Here is a 22,279-nt window from a genome sequence, read left to right on the forward strand (position 1 = left end):
GCACAGACAAACAGCTCGCACCGAGGCGTGTAGGGCTGTGGGCACATGGGGAGCTGTGGGAAATGAATGCCCCGACTCTGCCAGCGGAGTTGTGGTTGGAAGTAATGAAGTGGTGCTAAAGTGTTGAAAATAGTCACTCAAGTGAAGTAGCCAAGTGTCAGTCATGCTGTGTGGAAACAATCAGCATTCACTCACGATTTAAAGGAACATTTTGCAAGAAGCTTTTAAAAATGTGGAGCTGTTTATTGCTGACCTCCAAAGACTGAAGAAAGTAAGTTTATGTTCTCAGAATTTGAATTGGTCAATTGCCAAGTACAATAATGACTTATCTTGAAGACATTGTGGTGTGTAAGAATGCCTCTTAACTTTTGAACTTTTGTGCTTAGTATCTTTGCTTGTCTTTTATGTATTTACTTTTCCAAATGGTGCGCAAACCTTAGCGTTTTTTTTTTTTTCTTTTTTTCTTTTTGCATACCGTTTGTTCTTGTTTTCATGCTGATGTTTGTGGTGGCAGGTGTGCTCAGGTGCAGAGAGATTGCTTCCTGTGGTAAACGCTCCCTGTGTACGTCTGATGCTTGTGGTTTCGCGTCCCAGATGAAGAAGAGAGTTTAGCCGCTCCTGTCAGCAGGGAGACCCACGGCGCAGATCTTTTGAAGATCGATAACAATCGGCCAGAAAGTAAAAACCCTCATGTAAAACCAAAGTACACAGCCTAGACTTTGAACCAGATGAGGGGGGTCTTGAATAGGCTTCGGGAAGAATGCGAGCTGTGTTTTTTTGTCTAGGGTTTGTTTTATTATAGCAGTACATGGGCTGACAGACAGATGACAGAACACAATCCGTGTTTGACTGCAAACATGCATCTGCAATTATGGAGATGATGCGTTATACTGTTGTATGGACGCGGCTTGCACGTTCGAGAATCCTTTTGTTTACAGAAACAAAATCAACGGATTCTACTTGCTTACTTTAAAGTCCTCCTCCACCCAAAAATGTGTTTTTCTTATTGTTATCTGATTGATGTTTTTTTTTTTTTTTTGCAGAGAATGACTGTGTGGTCCCCATCACTTACATTGAACGTGCATTTGAAAGGGATCTTTTACATTTACATGTCTGGAGCCTGCATTTGGTTTTCGGTGTGATTTGTCTCTGTTTTCTGTTTCTGACAATCTTTTAAGGCCAGATAACACTAGAATCAACTTAGAGTTTTACTTGTTTGTGCCAGTGTTACTTTTCTTTGGAGTGTCTTATAATTAGGGACCAGTGTTGATCTGAGTCTGGTCAAGAAGGGTTTGAGAGGCAGAGGTTAGTCTCAGTAATTGATACAGCAGAGTCTTTTCTCGGATCTGACCGGCATTGGGGGGGGGGGGGGGGGGGCTACTGGAGAACTAGACTCGAACGGTGGTTCAAAACTCTTATCGCTTTCTTCTAAATTTTTTAGTGGGTATCAGCCTAGTTCTGCTGTTTTTGAGTGTTTTTCTGTGTACATATCGGGTGTATCAACAAAATTCTGCTCATTCTGTTGGGCCAAATACAAAAAATCAAACCAGGTTTGATTGTAATTTGGACATCATGTAATTATAATGTAATTGCATTTAGAATTTGGTGCAAATTAGCACAAATTTACATAAAGCTCAGCTGTCTTTGTGCCTCGATATAAACTACAATGTAAAAAATAAATGCTTTTTAAAATGAGATGACAAGGGTCTTTTAGTGATTTTCACATTTATATAAAAGCTGAATAATTCTTTACACTAGAAGTACAGTACGTATCATTTATGTAACGTGTGATGGGAACAATACAGTAGCATTTTAAAGCTATATTGACAGGTATCTGTTCGCCAGTCATCACTAGGTTTCAAGTATCTTGACATAAGTAATACCGCTGACTATCCCTCCTTAAAGAAATTAATCCTCATTTCATTTTGATGCCTGTCAAGTCCGGGTCTCTATCTCTCCCCTGTTTCTGAATTCCCACCGAAGTGTCAGACGGCAGGCGGGGGCTTTCCTGGGATTTGAAGATTTTTGATAAAGGTATGCGGTGAACTGAGAGTTACCTGCCGCCCCATATTGCATTCCAGTGGATGCTTTAGCTGTGGGGGAAACAGTGTGTCCTCTGTGCTGCGTCTCTGGGGAGGCCTATCATTTCACTCCTACCTGCCGGCGCTGACCTACACATGGGCCCCAGAACAAGACCCTCTCTGTGTGTTCCTGTGTGGAAAGGTGCCCAGTGTGTGCTTGACCCGGGAGAAGCTTGTGATGCCTCAGCAAAGTTAACCCCTGTCATGTTACCTTTTAATGCCCGTGCACACAGGAATTTAACCTCTTGCGGACATTTCTGCATTTTATTTCAGAGAAGGAAGTTTTTTTTTCAATTGACCTATACTTCACATGCCAGTCTAGGTAGAATGTATTAGATCTTGTTTGTCTTTAAGATGATATTTAGAGGATTAGAGGATAGCAAGACTGTTTGTGAGTTAAGTGAACGTAACCTGAATTCATATTGTGTGCAACTGTCTAGAAGTCTCCCACGTTCTGCTCCCAGCAGGTTAAACTAACTCTCACCACCAAATATTTTAACGTTTTAGTTAAACACAGTCTCTCAGCTACTCTGCATCCTTCCCAACCACCCTGTAACTCAATAATAAGATCCAGTTACTGAATGAGAAACTTGCACACAGCAATCATGACATTTAAAAATAACACGGAGAGAACGAGAAGAAACGAGTCGATCAGAGCAGCCTCTTTATCTTCTCGTCGACTTCAGATGTGTGTCTAAATTTGCATGTGTGAATATATTTCAACAACTCTACTAACAGGAGCAGTTAGGACCAGTACATTTACAGTGATAAAGACATAATTGTGCAATGGAAAAAGCTCTTTGTGTACTTTAGTCGTATAAATAGCGCTAAAATTTAATGCAAGCGACACAATCTGAGAAGCTAATAGTCTGAGAAAATAAACTGTACTCGTGGGCTCTTACTTATGATGAAAAGTCTGTATTTGAGGAGGGATAACTGAACTTATGCAGATAAATTCAGAGAAAATTCATTTAAAGTCAGAAAGAGATACTTCAAATTACTTTTAGTCTCATTTAAGAGCCCGTCAGACAGTCGTATTTGGTCGTAATTGGTAATATATGCAGCTACAGATTTAAAATTCCCTCCATGAATGTAGATGTGTTTGTTAAATTGTATGACTCGAGCCAGCTGCTAGCATGGAACCGTCTAATGATCTGAGCCTCTTTTTTTAAATTTTTTTTTATCCATTTTGGGAGGCTTTACTTTTAACGCCTCATGGTCAAAGGATGTGTGAATCCGATGAGCGGATATTTCTTTTCCAAATAGCCTTTCAAGACATTACCGATTCAGTGATGCGTGACGTTGGCCACAAAGCCTCTGGAACAAGAAGATAATGGGATACAAAAGGCGTTCATTGAGCTTCTTAAAGTGTCTTTAATTCACTTGGCAATGCACAGTGGATAGAATGACAGTCAGAATGATAGATTAAGGCACAGGGCAACTGTATTTTCCCCAAGAGTCACGGTTGTGTGCCCCTTTTCTTGGAATGTAAAGCAGAGGCCTTACTTCCACTTCTGCCTTCAGACCTTGTGGTATCAGTGCAACATAATACGCACAGTTTAGCCCTATACCATCCAGCTTCTATGGCTTTGTGTGCCGTGAATGTGGTCTTTATGCTGCAGTTTTGTTGATATTTCTCTATGTGTGGGGAGGGGGGGGGGGGGATTTTCTTGTTTTCTCCCTAATACTTGGCAAAGCGATGTGGCATTCGCTCTTGGCAACGTCGAAATCCCACAAAGTCTCACTCTGGGGGCCTTTGTAGCCATTCACAACACTTCCGAGTGATGGACAGGGAGCTCGCCTCTCCCAGGTCGCATCCCTTTCGCCTCAAAATGTGTCTTTTGTTGATATTTGTGGCTTGTCTCTTTTCCCGGGGTCTTTTTCACCAAGGTCGGATGCCGCAGGGCTCCAAGGGTAATTACTGTGACAGTGGAGCAGAAGTTAGGCTGGGCTACCCAGGTCGCCCAATCATGTTTTCATCATCGGGAGAATGTTTTTCTTTGGGGACGTAATAAATCCCCCCTTTGACATGCTGCATTTACTCTGAATACACACAGGAAGAAAGACCCCAGATTTTTTTTTTTTCTCTCTCTCTATTTTGCACCAATGCTTGTAACAAGCTGAGGCAGATCATTGTTGCCAGTTCGCCCTGACTGGTTTTTAAAAGGATAGGTTTGCACACTTAGACATTCCACTGTGGAGGAATTTCATAGGTATTTGCACTGGAATGTAGTTTCTCAGTGGACTGTGAGGGAAACGTAATAGGCATTATTTAACCATAAAGTGTGTAATGCACATTATAGACTACTCACTGTCACAGGCAAAGTTGTGTAGGAAATAAAGAGTTCACTGGATTGTATACGACTTATCTTTTGCCAGTAACCAAGACAATGCAGAGTAAATAAGATATTACATAGGCTTAGATTGACAGACTTCCTTTATCAGTGTTTTCAGGAAAACTTAACTCTTATCTTTATATGTGTCTCCAATAACCAAAAGAAAACACAGGTGGAAACAACAGTTGATTGTTCTGCAGAGAAAGTTTGTCATGCCTTTATTATTACTACAGCAGGAGTAGAAACTTAATAGCCCGCCATAAAAAAAAAAAAACCCAGCACATGTTCCACGTTCCCGTCCTGATCCCTGTTAATGAGAGCGGGTGTGTCCCACCCTTTTCGCCAGGCAAAGGAATCTTTAATTAAATCACACTCTCGGACCTGATGTTACATGTGTTGCACGCGCCTGAAATCCAACACAAGCGTCATTGGCGTGCCATGCATTTATATCATATATACACATACTGGGAGTTTATTTATGGTATCCCCAAGGCTGTGTTCACACCAAAGCTGAAAATATACCCATACTATTTTTTCTCACATAAAGGGTTGGGCAATAAAATGATATATAACATGAGATGATAAGAATTTGTCCACAGTTGGAGATTTGCTATATTAATATACACTGGTGGTAATCCCAGTAACATCTCTGGTTGCATTAGGGCAGTTCTGTAAATCATTGAGCAGTGCTGTTGTATAGAGAGCCAAAATCATGACATGACTTCCTGTTTAGCTTCTGTAACTCAATGCAATCTCTCATTCATCAGTCTTTCTGGAAAAATGAAGCATGTTCCTGGGGTTTAGTTTCCATATTCTAAAACCACTACAGCAGTTGAAACTTTCATGATTTTAACTAAATGATTATTTCTTCGTGAGCACAGAAAAAAACTACAGTAACCATGAGAAAACTACAAGTGCAGCAGTGCAGGGACTTACGTCATCGTAACTTGGTTTCATCCATATCCATAAAATTCGTCAATGCTTTCTTCTAAAGTCCTTTTTTAAAAAAAAACTTTCTAGTTGTAATCTCTGTTTTCTAGAAACTTCTACACCGTTTGCTCCTCTCTGTCCAGCTGTTATTACAGACATGTCTGATCCAACCCCGACCCCGAGCCCTGGACGGTGATGTTTAGCCTGTGAACATGTAGGGGCTTATGGGAAATGGTGTTCGTTGAAGGCCACTAAAAAACATAAATATTGATTAAACAACAATATTACATTACATTACATTACACATGTCAATGAGATTTTGAAGCCAAAAACAGACCTTACTATTTGTTATTGTATCCATGAACACTTTCTTTACTGACTTTCCCAAAATTTTACCATATATTACTGATATTACGGTATAAAATTACATGAACTGTGAAAGCAGATTTGATCCATGTCGCCCAGAATTGTGATTCTGATGAGCAAACTATATTATCTGCTGACATACACCAATATAGCAGTAACAAGCTAATATTGGCTGGTTTATAACTATCTCGTGTGTAATGTTTTTTACTCTATAACACATGAAATTTGATGTATCTCTTTTTAAATGTGCATGGGACATAGGCAACTGTATGTAACATCCTCGTTATAAACAGTAATTTTAGATAAGCCACAATTAGGGTTAAATAACAACAGCCTTTATTGTTAATACAGTTTCTTTGTATGGACTTTCCCAGACAACAAGAATAACATATTGGATTACCTAAATTGAGGGGTTTTACCCTTTTAATCCTATTTCTTTTTACATTACAGTAGTCACATAAGTTTTGAGAACATAATATGCTGCTTCTTTGCCTTCTGCGTGCCTATCTGCCTTGGCAAGTCTTCATGGCATAACTCTGAAAATAGCCTTAATACCTCCACAACATTGTATTGTGTTGTGCAAACTTAGACTGGAGGCGAATGTTTCTCTGTGTATGTAAGTGATACACCACTTTACAGAATTTGATAACTAGATTAACTCATAGTTACATAACAAGTTACTGTAGTTACCGAAATCATATCTTGCTGTTGTTTGTCTGAACCAAAGTGGCAGCTGTGACACAACATCACCTCTGTTTTATGGCAGGAAACAATATTGAAGGACAGAGTTTGGTGATGAATGTCAAGCATACCTCATCACATTGAGATGTACAGTTATAGATAAATGATTAAAACACATCCTCATACACATTGTTGGGTCTTGAGTCAAGAGTTCAGTCTTGACCTGCTCTATGAGAAAAGTATCCTGAGATAACTTTTGTTATGATTTGGTGCTTTATAAATAAAATTGAATTGAATTCATAATTAAACGACAGTATAGGTCTAAAATTCAGCCGGCAAAAAAGGACCTATAGTCATGTTTACGCCATCTAGCTGCTGTAGTAAGAAAGACCAGAGGACCTCCAGAAAGACCCATAGGACCGTAATATGCTGCTTTCCAAAACTGTTACAAATCACTAATAATAATGACGCTTTATGGTGCGACAACACTGTGGTTAAGGTCTGATTAGGTTTAGGCACAAAAGCCATTTGATTAGGGTTAGGAAAAGGTCATAGTTTGGGTTAAAATGATCACTTGAAAAATGGTTTATACTTCCTTAAAGGTACGCAACCTTCATTGTCATGGCAACAGTAAACACCACAAAGTTATGGTTTTTAAAAAAAATGTCCCGAGCGGTCTCCTGCAGCAAAGTCCACTTTTTGCCATCTAACAATCTATTAATTAACCCAACCCACCTCCTTCTATCAAGTCACCTTATGTTGACGTCGTCTGAACTGCATCACTTCCTCAGGTCATCATAACTACGGCTGCTAGATAGTATAAACGCAACAATAGGTCTTTTTTGCCTGCCTGAATTTTAGACCTATACTGTTGTTTTTGGGCTGATTATTAACATTTTAATCTCAGGAGTAAAACAGTACATCAGAGTTCATGGGAAAAAAACAGGCTCAAAACGTTTCACTGCCAGTGACGTGGCGTGACTTTTCCACTAGATGGGGCTACAGCTTTAGGTAGTTCTGTGTATTTTGGGCATTTTATTTTGAGCATGCACCGTACAATGTAGCAGGGAGTCAGCGGGTGGCTAGCGGCTAGGCTAGCACTTCCTAAAAGTTTTAAAAAGTATCTTTTGGTAGCCGCTTAGCAGCTACTTTCACTTTAAAATTATCACCACGGTACCATAACAATCTGCTGTATCTTTTACCTGCCTTTAGGGAGTAAATGTTATCTAATAGGAAATTGCCCAATCTGGCAACATTTCTTGGGCGTAAAATTTTCCTCCCCAAATCCAGTTATTTTCAGCATACCGTGTCGACCAATCAGAAGCCACAAAGAAAAGCCGAACATATTACACACATACCGCCATCGGGTGGAGTAAAGTACGCCCTTCGGCACATGTAGGCAGCGCATCATTAGTCATCGCTCGTTTCTGTAATTATGTATGATTTATTTGAAAGTAACAAGTGAAAAATACACACACACACACACACAACAATAAAAAAAATGATTTTTCATTGAAATATGTATTTCACAACTGGAACGGCGGGAGGGGCGGTGCCGCGGCGCCCTTAATGGACCACTGGTTCACTGCTACACTTAATCTGTCCTGGAAGGTTGGGCTGCACTTGTGAGAGATAACAGTAATGGTTGAGTTAGATAAAGTGCCTTTAAACAGTATTAGATGAAAACGAGCGAGCTGCTTTAATGGCTGCATTATCAGTTAGCAGCTCCACTGGAACATTGTTACTTATCACCTCACTGGATAACATTCCAGTCTGGGAACCTTAACTTTCCTGGCACATTCCTGGGATCTCTGGTCATTTTGTGCAATTGTCTTATATTACCGCTAAGCTCTACTTTATGCCAAGCCTTTAACACCTGCCATGAGCATTCTTAAATTTAGAGTCTGAGATTAGGATGCCATGTTAGGGTCTTTCATGGAACAAAAGAGGTGAGTTGGCCCAACTGAGGCCCAAAGCTCTAATTCACACCACCCACTAAGACTAAGCTTTGATGGATTATATTTGTATATTATTTTGATTGACTGGAATATTTTTCATGTCATGCATTAATGCTGCATAAGCAATCATCCATATACAGTATTCTACATCTGCCTAAAGGTGCAAGTAGTAAAAAAAAAAGTTCAAAACAGATTTCTGTCAAGCTCCAGTCATATTTTTAACTGATCAAAGCTGAAGCATGGTGTGACAAATGAGTGAGTGGTGTTGCAATGTATTAAATTTTCAACTGTAATAGAATAATATATATAACATTGTTTCACATGATGATAGATTTCACTGTATCATGATGTGCTGTTATGTGCTACAGTGATACATTATCACTGATAAGTTCAATAAGTCATTAATGGCTTTAAAATCTTTATTCCATTTTTTGGGTGGTTGTTGAAGCTCTCTCAGGTGCCAGACACTAGAGGATTACATGGGTCCAAATCCGAAAGGGACCCGACCACAGTCAGACCTGGTCCGAGTTAGTGCTGTCACTGTAAGTTCAATCAAATCAAATCGGCTTATCCCATGCAGACAGACAGATTCTAAATTATGTCGTAGTTTACGTTGTTTGTTAGTTTGCGGTGCCTTCACTGCCTCACTCAAGTGACAAGCTAACGTTTTTGTATGGAAGTTGCATTTTACAAACAGCCTTACCTTTATCCACAATTTTTATATGGTGTTGAATTCAAAACGCTTACATGCGTTACTTCTCAGATGGTTTGTTGTCATAATTATCCCTTTAGCACAGTTGGCTAATTTTCTCCGTTCTGTGTTGTGAGAAAATAACACAAGACAACAATTTTAGTTTGGTTTATTTATGGGGACAGACCCCAATTTAAATATGAACATATGATTTCGGATTGAATGCTTATTCCCCTTCGCCCCACGTTCAAATCTGCAACGATACAACGGACTACTATAGTTTGGATCAGGCCTGCCACAGGTCCTGGGTTTCGGTTACTAGGAACCAAATGGATCTGTGTGGACCCCTCTACCAGACACACGACAATACAATAAAAAAGCGGCAACAAGACTGAAATGTTTCAAAGTGAACTTCCTTTTCTGTGAGGGAACATTTGGTTGATAATGTCTCAAAAACAGTAAATGATGATACACATCTAGCTAAAACACAAGCCATACTCTGAGCGACATGCAAGTCTGTAACTGCAGAAATCAGACACATCAAGATGAAGGGAACTTGTTTGCATCGTATTATCTCAGTGACTGGCCAAACATTTGTACTTCCACAACTCTTTTATCTTGCAGGGAACAACCACGTGACGCTGTTTGCTCGGTGTCTGGGTGGGTCTCATCCATTTTGAAAAGGGAAGGACGAGCAGACATGAAAGAAAAAGGAAGACAACCAATAAACAGTGAATACATTCCTTCCTTCAAACTGCTGCTCGTAGCCAAAACAACAGCGTAGTGCTGCATTTGATCCATTTTTATCAATGTTCCGGGTACTTTAAAACAGAGGTCATGACTACTCAGTGTGATTTTAATGATGCTGTGGTTTTTATCCAGCAGATGGGGACATTGCCATTAATTTCTCTGACCCTAAACTGTGATTGATCAACATTAACTGTGGTCCAGGAGTCCTTAGTTTGAGTAGAGAGGAGAAAATATATCTCTGCACTACAATGGTAACACATGTGAAGGCTAATTTCTCCTTAACAACCCCTTTTCTTTGGACTGGAGTTATTTAAGTCATGAAAAGGGATGAACACAAGGAGGTTAGACAGCAAGTATTAAGATGTATCTGCGCAAATGAGACCTTTGTTTTTCCCATAACATAAAATGACATGAATCACTCCTCCAATGATGATCTTTTATTTGCGTATCTATTATGTGCAGAGGTTGTGACAAATGTGTCACGTGCCTCTTAAAAAGAAAACGTTAGCAAGTTATAAAATTTAGTAAAGGAGAAGCCCTTTTTTTTCTTCTAAAGCACTGAATGATTCCAATGTAAACACTATTAAAAGCTCCCATGCGGAGGTGACGGCTGTGTAATGTCCCATCTCTCTCTCTCCTGCAACAAGGTCTGTTTCTGAGAAGTTAATTCAATTAAAGCAGACAAAAGACCACTGGCACCAATAAAGTTTGGGTGAAATGTGAAGCCATGCGATGGACACACACACAGTCTTGTGGCAAGTTGAGCGTGATTTACATTTGCATAATGCCCCGGCCACTGGGCAGGCTCACTATCGCCATGGGTAACAGCTGGTGTTGTGAAGAAATGCAGCTCTGTGTTTAGTGGGTGTGTCATGTCTGAAGCTGACAGGCGGGGAGTCCTCACACCACACACACGCACACACACACACACACATTACTATACTTGTGAAGACTCTGTTCCTAACACTTTAACTTTAACCCCTCTCCTCTACATAACTAATCTAAACTTTAGCCCTAGCATAAATCTAATTTCAGTCTTAACCATAAGCTCCAAAAAATAAATACAGCAGTTAAAAGGACTTTAAGTAATCCTTAAGATGTCAGGACTGGTTGATTTGATGATACCTGTGGTTATCATGGTACCAGCAAGTGTGGTTTAATACTAATGCAAACACTCTTTGAGCCGCTACTTTGTGAGAATCACAACAGAGGAGCAACTAGCGGATCTGTTGACAGTGCAGCCAAACAAACTCACGTTGTTCTTAATAGAGAAATCAGTCAAAAATAATCGTAACCGCAATCTGATTTCACGCTGCACACTGCAAAAGTAAGTTTTCCAAACAACAGCAGGACACTTTAAAATGAGTTGTTTACCTACAATAGCTTTCTGTGCAGCCTGTCGCCTGCAACTATTCATCTAACAGCTCCTTCTTGTTCTCTTACTCTCTTGCAAAAGTTGAAAATGATCTGCTGAAAATGACAGTTGTCTTGTTTCATAGACACATTTTTGATGAATGATTGCAATTAGCACTAAGTGCCGTGACATTTACATTGTATTTCCTGTTGCAGCCTCACAGCAGCAAGACATTTTCTGTTTCCATTAGTTGTATCTTAATACAACTTTGATATGTTGTAAAGAGAGTCAACAGTAAACAGTGAGGCTGATATAAATGAGATAAAATTCTGCATTATCTCCTGGGAACCCTTCACACTTACATTGGCAATCTGAATCATGCACGGCATTGATGGACTCTGCCACTGCCAATAAAAACTACTAGATGGAGAGATAATTACTGAATGTATTAACATTGAATGGCACGATTGCAAACACAGCAATACGTGAGAGATTTTTAAAAAGAATATCTTTACCCACAGTATACGGCAAGTGTGTTGGGAGGGAAAAACATTATAATTATGTAAAATATGACATTTTATATAATGTGTCTCAACAAAGAAATCTAAAAAGCCTTTTTTTCTTCACCTTCTCATTTCATTAAACCAGATTGTACAATAGCAGTAAAGAGAGAGTTGAACCTTAAGGTTGAAGTGGCTTATAAATCTGAACAGAAAAAGCCTCCATATCGAGTTATTTGTCCAAATGGGAGTAGACCCCGATGCAGGAGGGATTTCATATGTCATCTGGTGTGATAGCTCAGGATTCTTTAGGAGGATCATTAAAAACATACCAGAACATACTGTATAGCTTGTTTTGTTTAACTGGCTGCCAGTGAAATCTGGATGTATGATGTAAAGATGTGTGGAGCTCTCTATACAGAAAGTTGATTAACATATCTTGCAGCCACACATTTCATATAATTGCATATCATATTATAACTCCCCCAAAATCCGTTTGCACTAATTTACCTATCTCAGTCTGTCTTTGACATCATTGCAAGACTCTATCCACATAAGCCATGAATCATCAGGGATTACAATTTTTCATCATTAATAACCTGTCAGCATCATCCCCGCGTATTACATCAGTTTCTTGCACATGTGAGACATATAGACGTAATGCATCCCCAAGGAACGTTCTAATCCGCTAGAACAGCTCTGTGTTTCTTGGAAATCCTCTAATAGATGATAGAACTCACCCTGTGTGAGGCTTAATATGTGTTGAGTGTGTTGAAGGGATTTTGTGAGTACATGTGCGACTTGACTGCTGTGTGAAGAAAAGTCCCCGAGGGCTCATCTGAGGCGGCGGTGTCACGTTTACAGCCTGGCCAGTGGCTTTAACCTCTAAACAACTGGCTCACTGACATCTGCATAGATTGTTGGATTTTCACCACTAAGAGGAAACGTTTGATCTTTCTTTAAACATCCCCCAGACATGTATGGAGACATATACAAAGACTAATAAGAAACGATTAAAATGACATCTACTCCTTAAATCTTGAATCTATGAATATGGAAATATGTTTCAATTCAGATGTTTAACTGCTGGACACAAGATGCCTCCTACTTCACTGAAAAGGTCATTCACAGTGTACAGGAGGGGAACCCCAAATTTCCTGGAATTGTAAAAAAAAACAAAAACCCCTTCAAAGTACTTGAGAGTACTTGAGATGCGATCCCAAAGCTTCTTCCATTCCTGGAAACATTTCCTGTTGTCATCTTGTGTTATTGTGTTCAGAGCCTCCTGCAGTTCTTCCTGGATTTCTTCCAGAGTGGCGTATATCTTTCTCCCTTTCAGTCCCATTTGTGTAGACTTTGGTTACCTAGCAGTAAATCCCATAACTATAACTACACCCTACTTCTCTGTTATTGATGGCTTCTGGAAATTTTAGGGAATTTTTGGCCTCCTATTATATGGACTAGAGGTTTCAAGTTTCCACATTACATTTGTGTGAGTTGCATACCGGACTATGATTGGCTCAAAATTGGTTGTGATGTCACAAATCATGCTGGTAGGGTTCACACCTTAAACTCAGATTTCAGGTGAGCGCAGAGAGAATGTGAAAACAGCCTTCTAGTGTCAAACTCTGCACACACGCTCAGACTGTCTTGAGTGATTGTGATATTCGGTGAGGTGTGGTGAGGAGAAGCCAGCAGGGGGCAGCCAGTGTTGTGATTTGTCGGTGCAGTAAGCTTGCAAGAGTTTTTCAGTGCTTTAATGCTGTGTTCATGTGGTTTAATCAGAAATGACAAGTGTGAGCTCATGCAACATGCGCTTCCAATTTAAACCCATGCCTCTGCCTTTTGCTCAGCACACATGGCAGGGAGGACCACTTACACAATACACAGACGTTTCAGACACTCCTCTCGGCAGCGGCATTCACGGAGGCCTCACTCATGGCTTAGCACTTTGAGGAGCGATAACAATCGACCAGAAAGTAAAACCCCCCATGTTAAAACCTAAACACACAACGCACACTTTGATCCAGCTGAGGTGGGGGGGGGGGGGGGGGGGGGGGGGGGGGGTTAGGAAGGGCTTTAGGAAGAATGAACCCTATATGGTTTTGGCTAGGGGCTTCACAATGTTTACAATACAGACACAGTTAGGACCCTCTCTCTACACACACATACACAGACAAATTCTCAGCTTGCTTTTATCATTCAGCAATGGGATTCTTTTATTTGTTCCTACTTGTTTCTTGTGTTATGATCTGACTCAAGTGACTCAAACAACTGATACTAACCATGTTGCCACAGCACTACAAAAAAAACAAACAGATGCAACCCAAAGGGAAACGCTACTACAGCCTAACAGGGAAAACACTGTATACAGCGTATCAGGACAGGAACACTTATCTTCTGAATGGCACACGACAATTTGACACCAGGTGAGAAACCAATGCTTCCTGAGAGAAAAAAAAAACACACTGTATCTCAAAAAAACAGAAACCAGAGCTACACCAGAGCTGCTCTGGCAAACAGATCACACAGCCAAAACCAGTATGCAGCTGGACCAAATCACCTAATCAGCGTGCACAATCAACACCGCTGCTACTTGAGGCGGAAACAAACTTTTTTAACAAAATAACCTTAATGGACGAGCCCCCGTTTGTTATGATCTGGTTCAACTGGCCACGACAAAAGGGATACACATTAGTGTTAACAAAAGGAATTCATTTTAAGCAACTTAAAGAAAATTGAAGTGTTAACTAAATATTTACAGTATGGAGTGTGGAAATCAGTGGTATCAGTAGTGTACGTGATGCATGAGTGGAGAATGTGTGTGCATGAGTGTTTTAAGGTGCATGAAAGCAAACGCAAAGGACTAAAGCAACATAACCAAAACAAACAGGTGCCTGTAGGGTGAGGTGGGAAAAGAGCTGCAGCAGCAATGCAGCCGAGTGTCAGAGAGACTTAAATAACCTGGAAACACCGCAGGCCCTTAGGTGTTCCAGGTTACTCTTAAGATCACTTGCAGAACAAAGAGAGATGCAGGTTAATACTAGGAGTGTGCCCGAATACATATACATTATTCGGCAAAGCACAAATAATGGGTTTTATATGAATATTTGTTTCATACTAAATATTTAAAAAACTATTTGTTGGGAGTGTTCCCCAGAGATAAAGCTGAGCTACTGACACAAGCAAAGTGCTCCCAAGAGACTCTCCAAACCTGTTGTTCCCCTTCTCCTTTCTTCAAAGTTAGGTTATAAAAAATAAGTGCAAAGCAATAATCGCCTTTGAAGTTCCTCCCTACACATCACATTGTGTGCTGTCTCTGTGTTATGGGTGTATAAATAGTCAGAGGTCTGTCTGTAATGAGGCGATGAGTAAAGTTTTGGCTCAGTAATCAGCGCAGTCGTCTATGATCTGGGAGACTCCAGTTCAAGACCCGATGTGGGGATCTCCTTCGTAAGGTAGTTTATTCATGAACACTTATTGTAACACTTTAATTTTCTAAAAATTAAAAGTGTCATAAAAACAAAAACAGGATTTTTAAGCCTCTTTCCACTTTTATTCGAATACAAACACAGATACAAATACAAATACTGGGATCTCTGCACATCCCTAGTTAATACCAGATCAAACCACAAGATGACATCAGGAGTCATCACCCTTGTTTACTGTCATTACACAGTTATTAAGTTTGTGTAAAGCATTTTGTATCTTATCATTATTACAAATGTAAATACATACTGTACATATGCTTACATCTGTAGAAAAATCTCAGTAATTGGTTGAATTACACATCTTGTAATATATTCGTATGCAATCTGTATGAATGCAAATGGTTTCACTGTGACAAGACATGACACACAGATTTTTAATGACTAGTTAACGATGAACGTAGGTGGTGGGATTGAATTACGCCTCTTGGATCAGCGTAGCTTCTGTGTGTGACGAGGAGGCTGCCACTGTGTTTCATCACCAGCAAAGTAAATATCACTTCTTTCTTCTAAAACCTTGTAAAGGTCATGTCAAGAAGAGAAGAGTAAACTAGAGGAATGTTAATGCTCCATGTCACTCCTGTTGCGCTGCATGCCCCTTCCTCACTCTCTGATGAGGGGCAATGAATCTGTCAGGTCTGAGGTGGCTTCCATCAAGGGTCTGTTAAAAAAAAAAAACAATAGAGAAGCCTGTTCAGTTGGGAGTTACTCAGTTAGGGGACCCTTTATAGGAGGGACGACCTCTTCACCTCAGCTGCCGGCGCCTCTGATGTGACTGATAGTGAATTGATTCATTTGTGCACCTCTTGTTGTAGAGAGAAAGCAAAAAGTAAACACTGTGTAGTCAAGCCGGAGCTAGTCCATCTGATTTCCACAAATCAATACACTTACATCATCATTGACTGATATGACTATATGTTATATGAAAGGAGTCGATTATAATGATGAACACTACACAAAGAATTACCACCCGACCTTGCAGCACCCTTCAGCCCTTTTTAGCCTTTTTTTTTTAGCTCATAGCGACTAAAAAAGTTAAATTACAATAAGACAGATATTTTTCTCAGGAGTCGTTGGAGACTAAAGTGGTGTCCCAAAATCCACATTACACTATTTTTAAGTTTGTCAATGGACACTGTTCTCCTAAAATGCATCTACAGAATTGCAAAATAATTATTTAGAAAGCAACAACACTTCATATAAAATAAAGAAGGAGAGAAAAAAAAAAGATTTACATTCTTCAGTTGACCAGAAACACAACTCAACATTTTGTGTCTGCAGGATGTGCAGGGAATTCTTAACCCATAAAAACTCATGACGACACAGGTGTCACCAACCCTTTCAATGTTCTGGAAAACTCCTTATACAGCTTTATCCTTGATTTTAACTCATGAAGTCCCTAAAGTGACGTCTACTGAACATCCTGGTGCAGTCATGTGACAATGTGTGAATCTGTGTAGCCATGACATCACTTCCAAAATGGCAGTGTGCCTGGTCAGCAAATATGACAGAACTAGCTAATTTTAAAAAGATTGTTTTTTGTTACTAAAGGCAGGTTTCAACCCATTTAACAATTCTGATGCTTTAATAAGACGTCCTGGATTACATTTAACCCCTTCTGACCACATTTCTTGAACAAGTTAGGGAAATATCGTTATGACGTATATGTTACATTACAGATCTTTGACACTGAAGGTAGAATTTAAAAAAAAAAAAATCAGAAATGTGTTCCTTGTGGTCCATTTGGTCTGTTTTATATTCCCCATAATTTTCCTTTAAGGTGAACTGGGCTCTTATGGGTTAACTAACATGTTGGACATAACAAAGTTATATGTAAGGTATGTCATGTTGTGTATCCATCAGCTTGTTGTGGAGTTCTTCTGGTCCCAAAATGATCAATGAATGCAACCTTAATTGATTAGTTATTTGGTTTATGAAATGTCAGAAAATGGTAAAAGAGCCCCAGGTAACGTCCTCAAACGTCTTGTTTTGTCTCAATTAAAAGTCAGTAAGACAAAGATAATCAGTTTAATGTCATAGAAGTCTAAAGAAAACAGAAAATATTCACCTTGAAGGAGCTGGAATGAGAGAATTTTCATATTTTATCTTAAAAAATTACTTCAAATTTTTAATTGATTATCAAAATAGTTGGTGATTAATGTTCTGTCATTTGACTAATTAATAAATTGCTGCAGCTCTAGTTTGGAAATACAGTATGCAAGAACCTTTTCAGTGCTTATAGATTTACACTTTCTGTAAATTGCTTGATTCTATACCTGGACACATCTGGAGACACATCACGTCTTTGTTCTGATAACAGCCAGAAAGCCAGAATTTAATTTTCATAGAGTTCAGTGTGTTCTCGGCCTACACACTGACCTTGGTGAAAAAGTACAAGAGACACACAAAAAAAAATCTCAGAGAGGGAACAACAGCTCCTGGTATTCTCACTTTCCATGTTATGATCTCCTGACACAGGCGTTCCATAATGTGTGTGTGTGTGTGTGTGTGTGTGTGTGTGTGTGTGTTTCCTCTCCTCCTGCTAACAATGCAGTTCAGGAAGTATGTCAGGATAAGGGCCAGACTGCAAGGCTCTCTTTGGTCAGTGCATTCAACTTTGAGGGGACAATAACAGTCTTGTTAAATCCAGAAAAGCTAGCGCAGTGTTCGAGAAAGCTCTGGATCTGTGAAAGGGAATAACTGTCCCAGGTGTCTTCAAAGACAACTCTGCGATGTCCCTCTCGCTGGTGAGTGCTGTTGCAACACGTCATTTTCGACTGTGGGTGGTCAGAGTTTTGCTTCTATCTCAAGGTCAGTCGTAGGAGGCCGAGTCAAAAGACTACGCAGGTGGTTTTGCCTGTCGTAGGTTATTAAAGTACACGTTTTCTATACTTATCATCACCTCTAAGATTTTGTACCTCATTGTCAGCAGTCATCTCAGTGAGCTAATGAAACCAATGTGCAGAGGTTTAAAACTTCATCCATCAGAATTAATACTTTGTCACTATTTTTTTTCACATTATCATTGTTTGTTGTTTCAGCATTGAAGGAAATTTCATCTCAGGCTTAAGATCCAACTGCTGAAAAGTGTTTAGAGCCACAGTTGCCAGATCGACCAGTTTATAAAAATCCCTCTCCTAAATGGAAATTTTTATGATGAATGGGCGGGTTTGGAGCACTGTTTGGGCTGTTTGGTGTCAGTCACATCTGTTTAGTGCTGAAACTATGAGAAGCTGATCAACAGCACATTAATCAGCAACAATTTCAACAACTAACTAGTGATTTTTCAAGCAAAAATGCCAAATATTTGATGGTTTCAGCTTCTCAAATGTGAGAATTTGCTGCTTCTCATTGTCTTACAATAGAGTACACTGAATTATCTTTGGGGTTTTATACTGATGGTTTATGTTTCACTTTCATATATTGATTTGTCCTTTCCTTTGCGTCCAGTTAGTGGAGATGATATGCTCTTTATGCCATCTTTTATTAAGGCCCTTGTTTGTGTGTTCGCCTGAGAAAATACGCATTTTATGACATAAGCACATCTCCTCGTCCAGTTGACTGTCTGTGTTTCGACCTCAGACAGAGACAGTCTGTGCTGTGTCCATTTGCCCGTGAGTCTCTCTTTCTATCTCTTTTTTTGTTCTGTCCTCTAATGTGGAAGCGTCACTCTTAGAGGTGTCCGGACAGCTAATTACTTTATGGCTGTGCAGTAACTTTCACACTGATGACTGTTTTACAAGCAACTCATCACTCGAGGCGGGACCACGTCTGTCATTGACTCTTGTGCAACGGCCGGCCTCAGCTTGTTGTCTGTTATGTGACAACAGATGAGAGAACACCAGACTTCTTTAATTAACCTTCATTTAATCCATAGAGACTCCTCTATTGACTGAATGTCTGCAGTCATTAGGAGGGGGATATTTACATGAGAAAATGATTTTAATCTTAGAAATATTGGATATACAGTTCAGATACACGTTTACTTGTGTTGGGTGTTCCTGCAGTTTTTTTGTTTTTTTTGCTAAGTGAAGAAAGACAAAGTCACACTGCACCTTCATAGCTTTTCATCACCTTGGCCTGCATCCTGTTCATTTCTGCCCTGTCTCAACTTTTTATGAGGCAGCTGATGATTGCTTAGAGGCCTTCGGTGTTTGAGGCCAGTTGATAATTGCTGCTCCGAAGGTGAAATGGTCACTGTGGGTACCGGGTGCCTCTGTAGATGATAATTAAAGGTTAAAAAGCTCACCCCTGCCCATTGGAATTTGTAATTTACTTCCCCCCCTTCCCCTTCCCACCAACAAGGGTTAAAACTTCTTATCCACCTCTGATCTATTCGTTCCATAGAAGCCATGTCCATCACCCTCGTCCATTTCAGGATAATATTGATTGTAAAAATGTGAATTATTGTACTGAATATAATGCTTTTAGTGAATTACTTTTTAAATTTTACATTATGACACATTTTGATGCTTAAAACTGATATCTGCATGAATAATAACACAATATGAGGGCAAAAAAGTGTTTTTTGTTTTAGATTTTTACATTGTTCTGTCTTTAGGTGCTTTACAGATGAACACTATGCACTATTTCAAAGTGATGCAGAGCTTATCTGCAACTATGGGATAACAGTCAGAATCCTTTAGACACATTTTCTGCTTCTGGAAAAACAGTATAGATTTCCAAATTTTACCACCGCATGGCATCAGATTCTCAACCTTCTTTATCATTTCTCACCAGAAGACTTTATTTTAGGTTAAGGCTGCAGTATCACTGTCATGCAGTCACAGAGATTTAAGCCTGAACCCAGAGAGCTTTGTAGTTCTTTGTGCCTCCTTCTGTCCAAAACTGGGATTATAGCTCATCTTAAAACAGGATATTTAAATGTGCTCTTCATCGTGTCGCCAATCTGACTAAAGTTGCCTAAAATGTGCCAAAACTGTTTTCTATCTGCCGACTTAAGACAGAACGGTGTCTCTTTCCAATGTTAAAGATGAAATGAGCTTTTATTTAATTCCCCATGGCTTTTTGCCAAGTGCTTACATTCGCCAAGCTCTCAATCCCAAAAATGGAGGCCTTGGATCAATAGTGGGAGGGGAAGAAGATAATTGCCGCATTAATCACAGCCACTTTGTTGGGGGCAGCAACCCAAAATGTAATATTAAAACAAATGGGTCTCCACTGCAGATGTTTTTATTGGCTATGACTTAACTTCATTTTTAATTCGTTCTGCCTTTGCAGCAGCGACGTCTAGCAGACTCTCAACTGGAAATACTCTCTGGATGTCAATTTGTATTATGGGCTCTTACAGCGGCCGTGTGCATAGAGGGCGAGTATGATGTACTGTATGATGTCATTTCAGCTCAACTAAACCTTGGCACTTTGCTACTGACGGATGAAATACAGCTGAAATAAGGGATAAGATGAGAGCTCAGCACAGTGAGCTGCAGTGTAGCACTAAATAAGTCTTACGTGGACCTGCAGCTAACTGGCACCGCTTGTCGAGATCTAACTTTGGTCAGCTCTTCATTTTTAATATTGACTTGATATTCCAGAGATCTGTATTTGCATTATTTTATTGCTCCAAAGAAATGTCAAAGGTGATGTTAAAATGAGATAATATAACTCCTGGATAGAGATAAGAGTAGCCTAGACAGTATTAACATTTTTTTTAATTGGCTCTTTCAGAATTACTCTGCAAGTGATTGATGGATAATATTAAATTAAAGTGATGAATGGATACCACCAGCTGTGACCAAAACATCTCTGTCAGCCCCCTTTAAAACCATGACCGGCCACTTCCCCTTTTTATTCTCCCAGGAACAATATGGCCCTTAACTCCCTAACCTCTTGTCTGGTTTCCTAGAACGGACAACAGACCTGATGTTGCCAGACTGAGACTCGAAACCGGCCCATTGTTTGTCCTGCAGAGAGGCAGGAAGTGCGCATGATATTGTCCCTACACCTCTGGAACGTCTCTGTCTCTTTGCCAGTATTGTGTAATCTGTTTTAACAGAGATGCAGCTGATGTTTTGTAGTGGTTAAGTGTCTTTGAGCAGAATGTCTGCAAAATGATCCGTGGTTGACCGTAACATCTGACCACACCCAGCATGTGTGAATCGATAAAGTATATAGTGTTCGTTATATTCTTGCTCTTATTGTTGCAGAAGCACATGGTTGGATTTTTGCAAATGTCCCACAGATGATATTGTTACTTCTCTTTTAGCATTCACAACAGGAAATTTCCTTTTTAAAACATTTAATTTCGGTGGAATCACTAAAATCTGTAGATTGCTTGCAGAGGGGAAGTAAATTTGTGCAGAGCTTTTGTATAAAGTTCAGCTGTGGCGAATGACTGTATATAAATATGGACGTCATGACAGCTCCCCAAAAGTGGAGCCAAAACATCTTGATCGCCCCCTGGTGGCTGGCTGCAGTATAGGTCATAAGTCCCGCCCCCTCCATGTTAGCGGATGGGACATGAGTCGAACTAAAAAATCAAAGTAGATGTCAAATCATTTTTTCCCAAAGATGGTTTCTGTCATTTTAGGTAGTTCTTATTATGCTGATGTTTGTCCAAGTGCTCATTTTTCCTGATAAGTTTGTTTTTAATTAGTTATTTGACGATATAAAAAGGGGATGTGACATAATTGACAGCTGTGACGGCCGCTGTCAATGTAAGGCAACACTGGTATAGCTACAGTATGTGCACATAATGCACATGTGTATATTTTTCATCCTCTATTACACCTGTCAGACTTTGTATTTTCAGTATACAGCTGTGCAACTCTGCATTAGAGTAGACTTAGCTGTAAAGAGTTGGATGAGTAGTCTCGCCATTACAGCATAACTGTTGCACTTTCCAACACCTTTCTGGGATTTTTTAGATTTGGAGCAGGTTGTGGAAAAGGTTGATCACAAAAAAAAACAAAAAAAAAAACAGGAAGCAGCTCAGAATACACTCAAATAGGACATCAGGCTTAATTTGCATTGTTGTCACCAAAAATTCAGAGGCTTCCTTCTTTCATTTCCCTGCAAAGGAAACAAAAAAAGAGATCTTCCTGTGAAGCTACATGGCAGATCTGGAGCAAGGTTACTCTCTTTTTGTTCTATAAGGATATTCAGCCAATTTGACATTCACCAG

The 22,279-nt window shown here is 39.7% G+C and overlaps 1 protein-coding gene across 2 annotated transcripts in view; it reads left to right on the forward strand.

The window, feature by feature from the left end:
• Positions 1 to 22,279, forward strand: part of tns1b (tensin 1b) — a 174,565-nt gene that overhangs the window by 1,986 nt on the left and 150,300 nt on the right. Inside the window, exon 1 of one of the 2 annotated variants that reach the window (XM_067603013.1) lies at positions 17,727 to 17,882. The exons of the other annotated variant lie outside the window; for it this stretch is intronic. Coding sequence (XP_067459114.1) covers positions 17,868 to 17,882 — 15 coding nt within the window. The 5' untranslated portion in view covers positions 17,727 to 17,867. Of the gene's footprint in view, positions 1 to 17,726; positions 17,883 to 22,279 lie in introns of those variants that run through there. 2 annotated transcript variants of the gene reach the window in all.

This window comes from Thunnus thynnus, chromosome 11, assembly GCF_963924715.1.
Source record: "Thunnus thynnus chromosome 11, fThuThy2.1, whole genome shotgun sequence".
In the NCBI taxonomy this organism is placed as follows: Eukaryota; Metazoa; Chordata; class Actinopteri; order Scombriformes; family Scombridae; genus Thunnus; species Thunnus thynnus.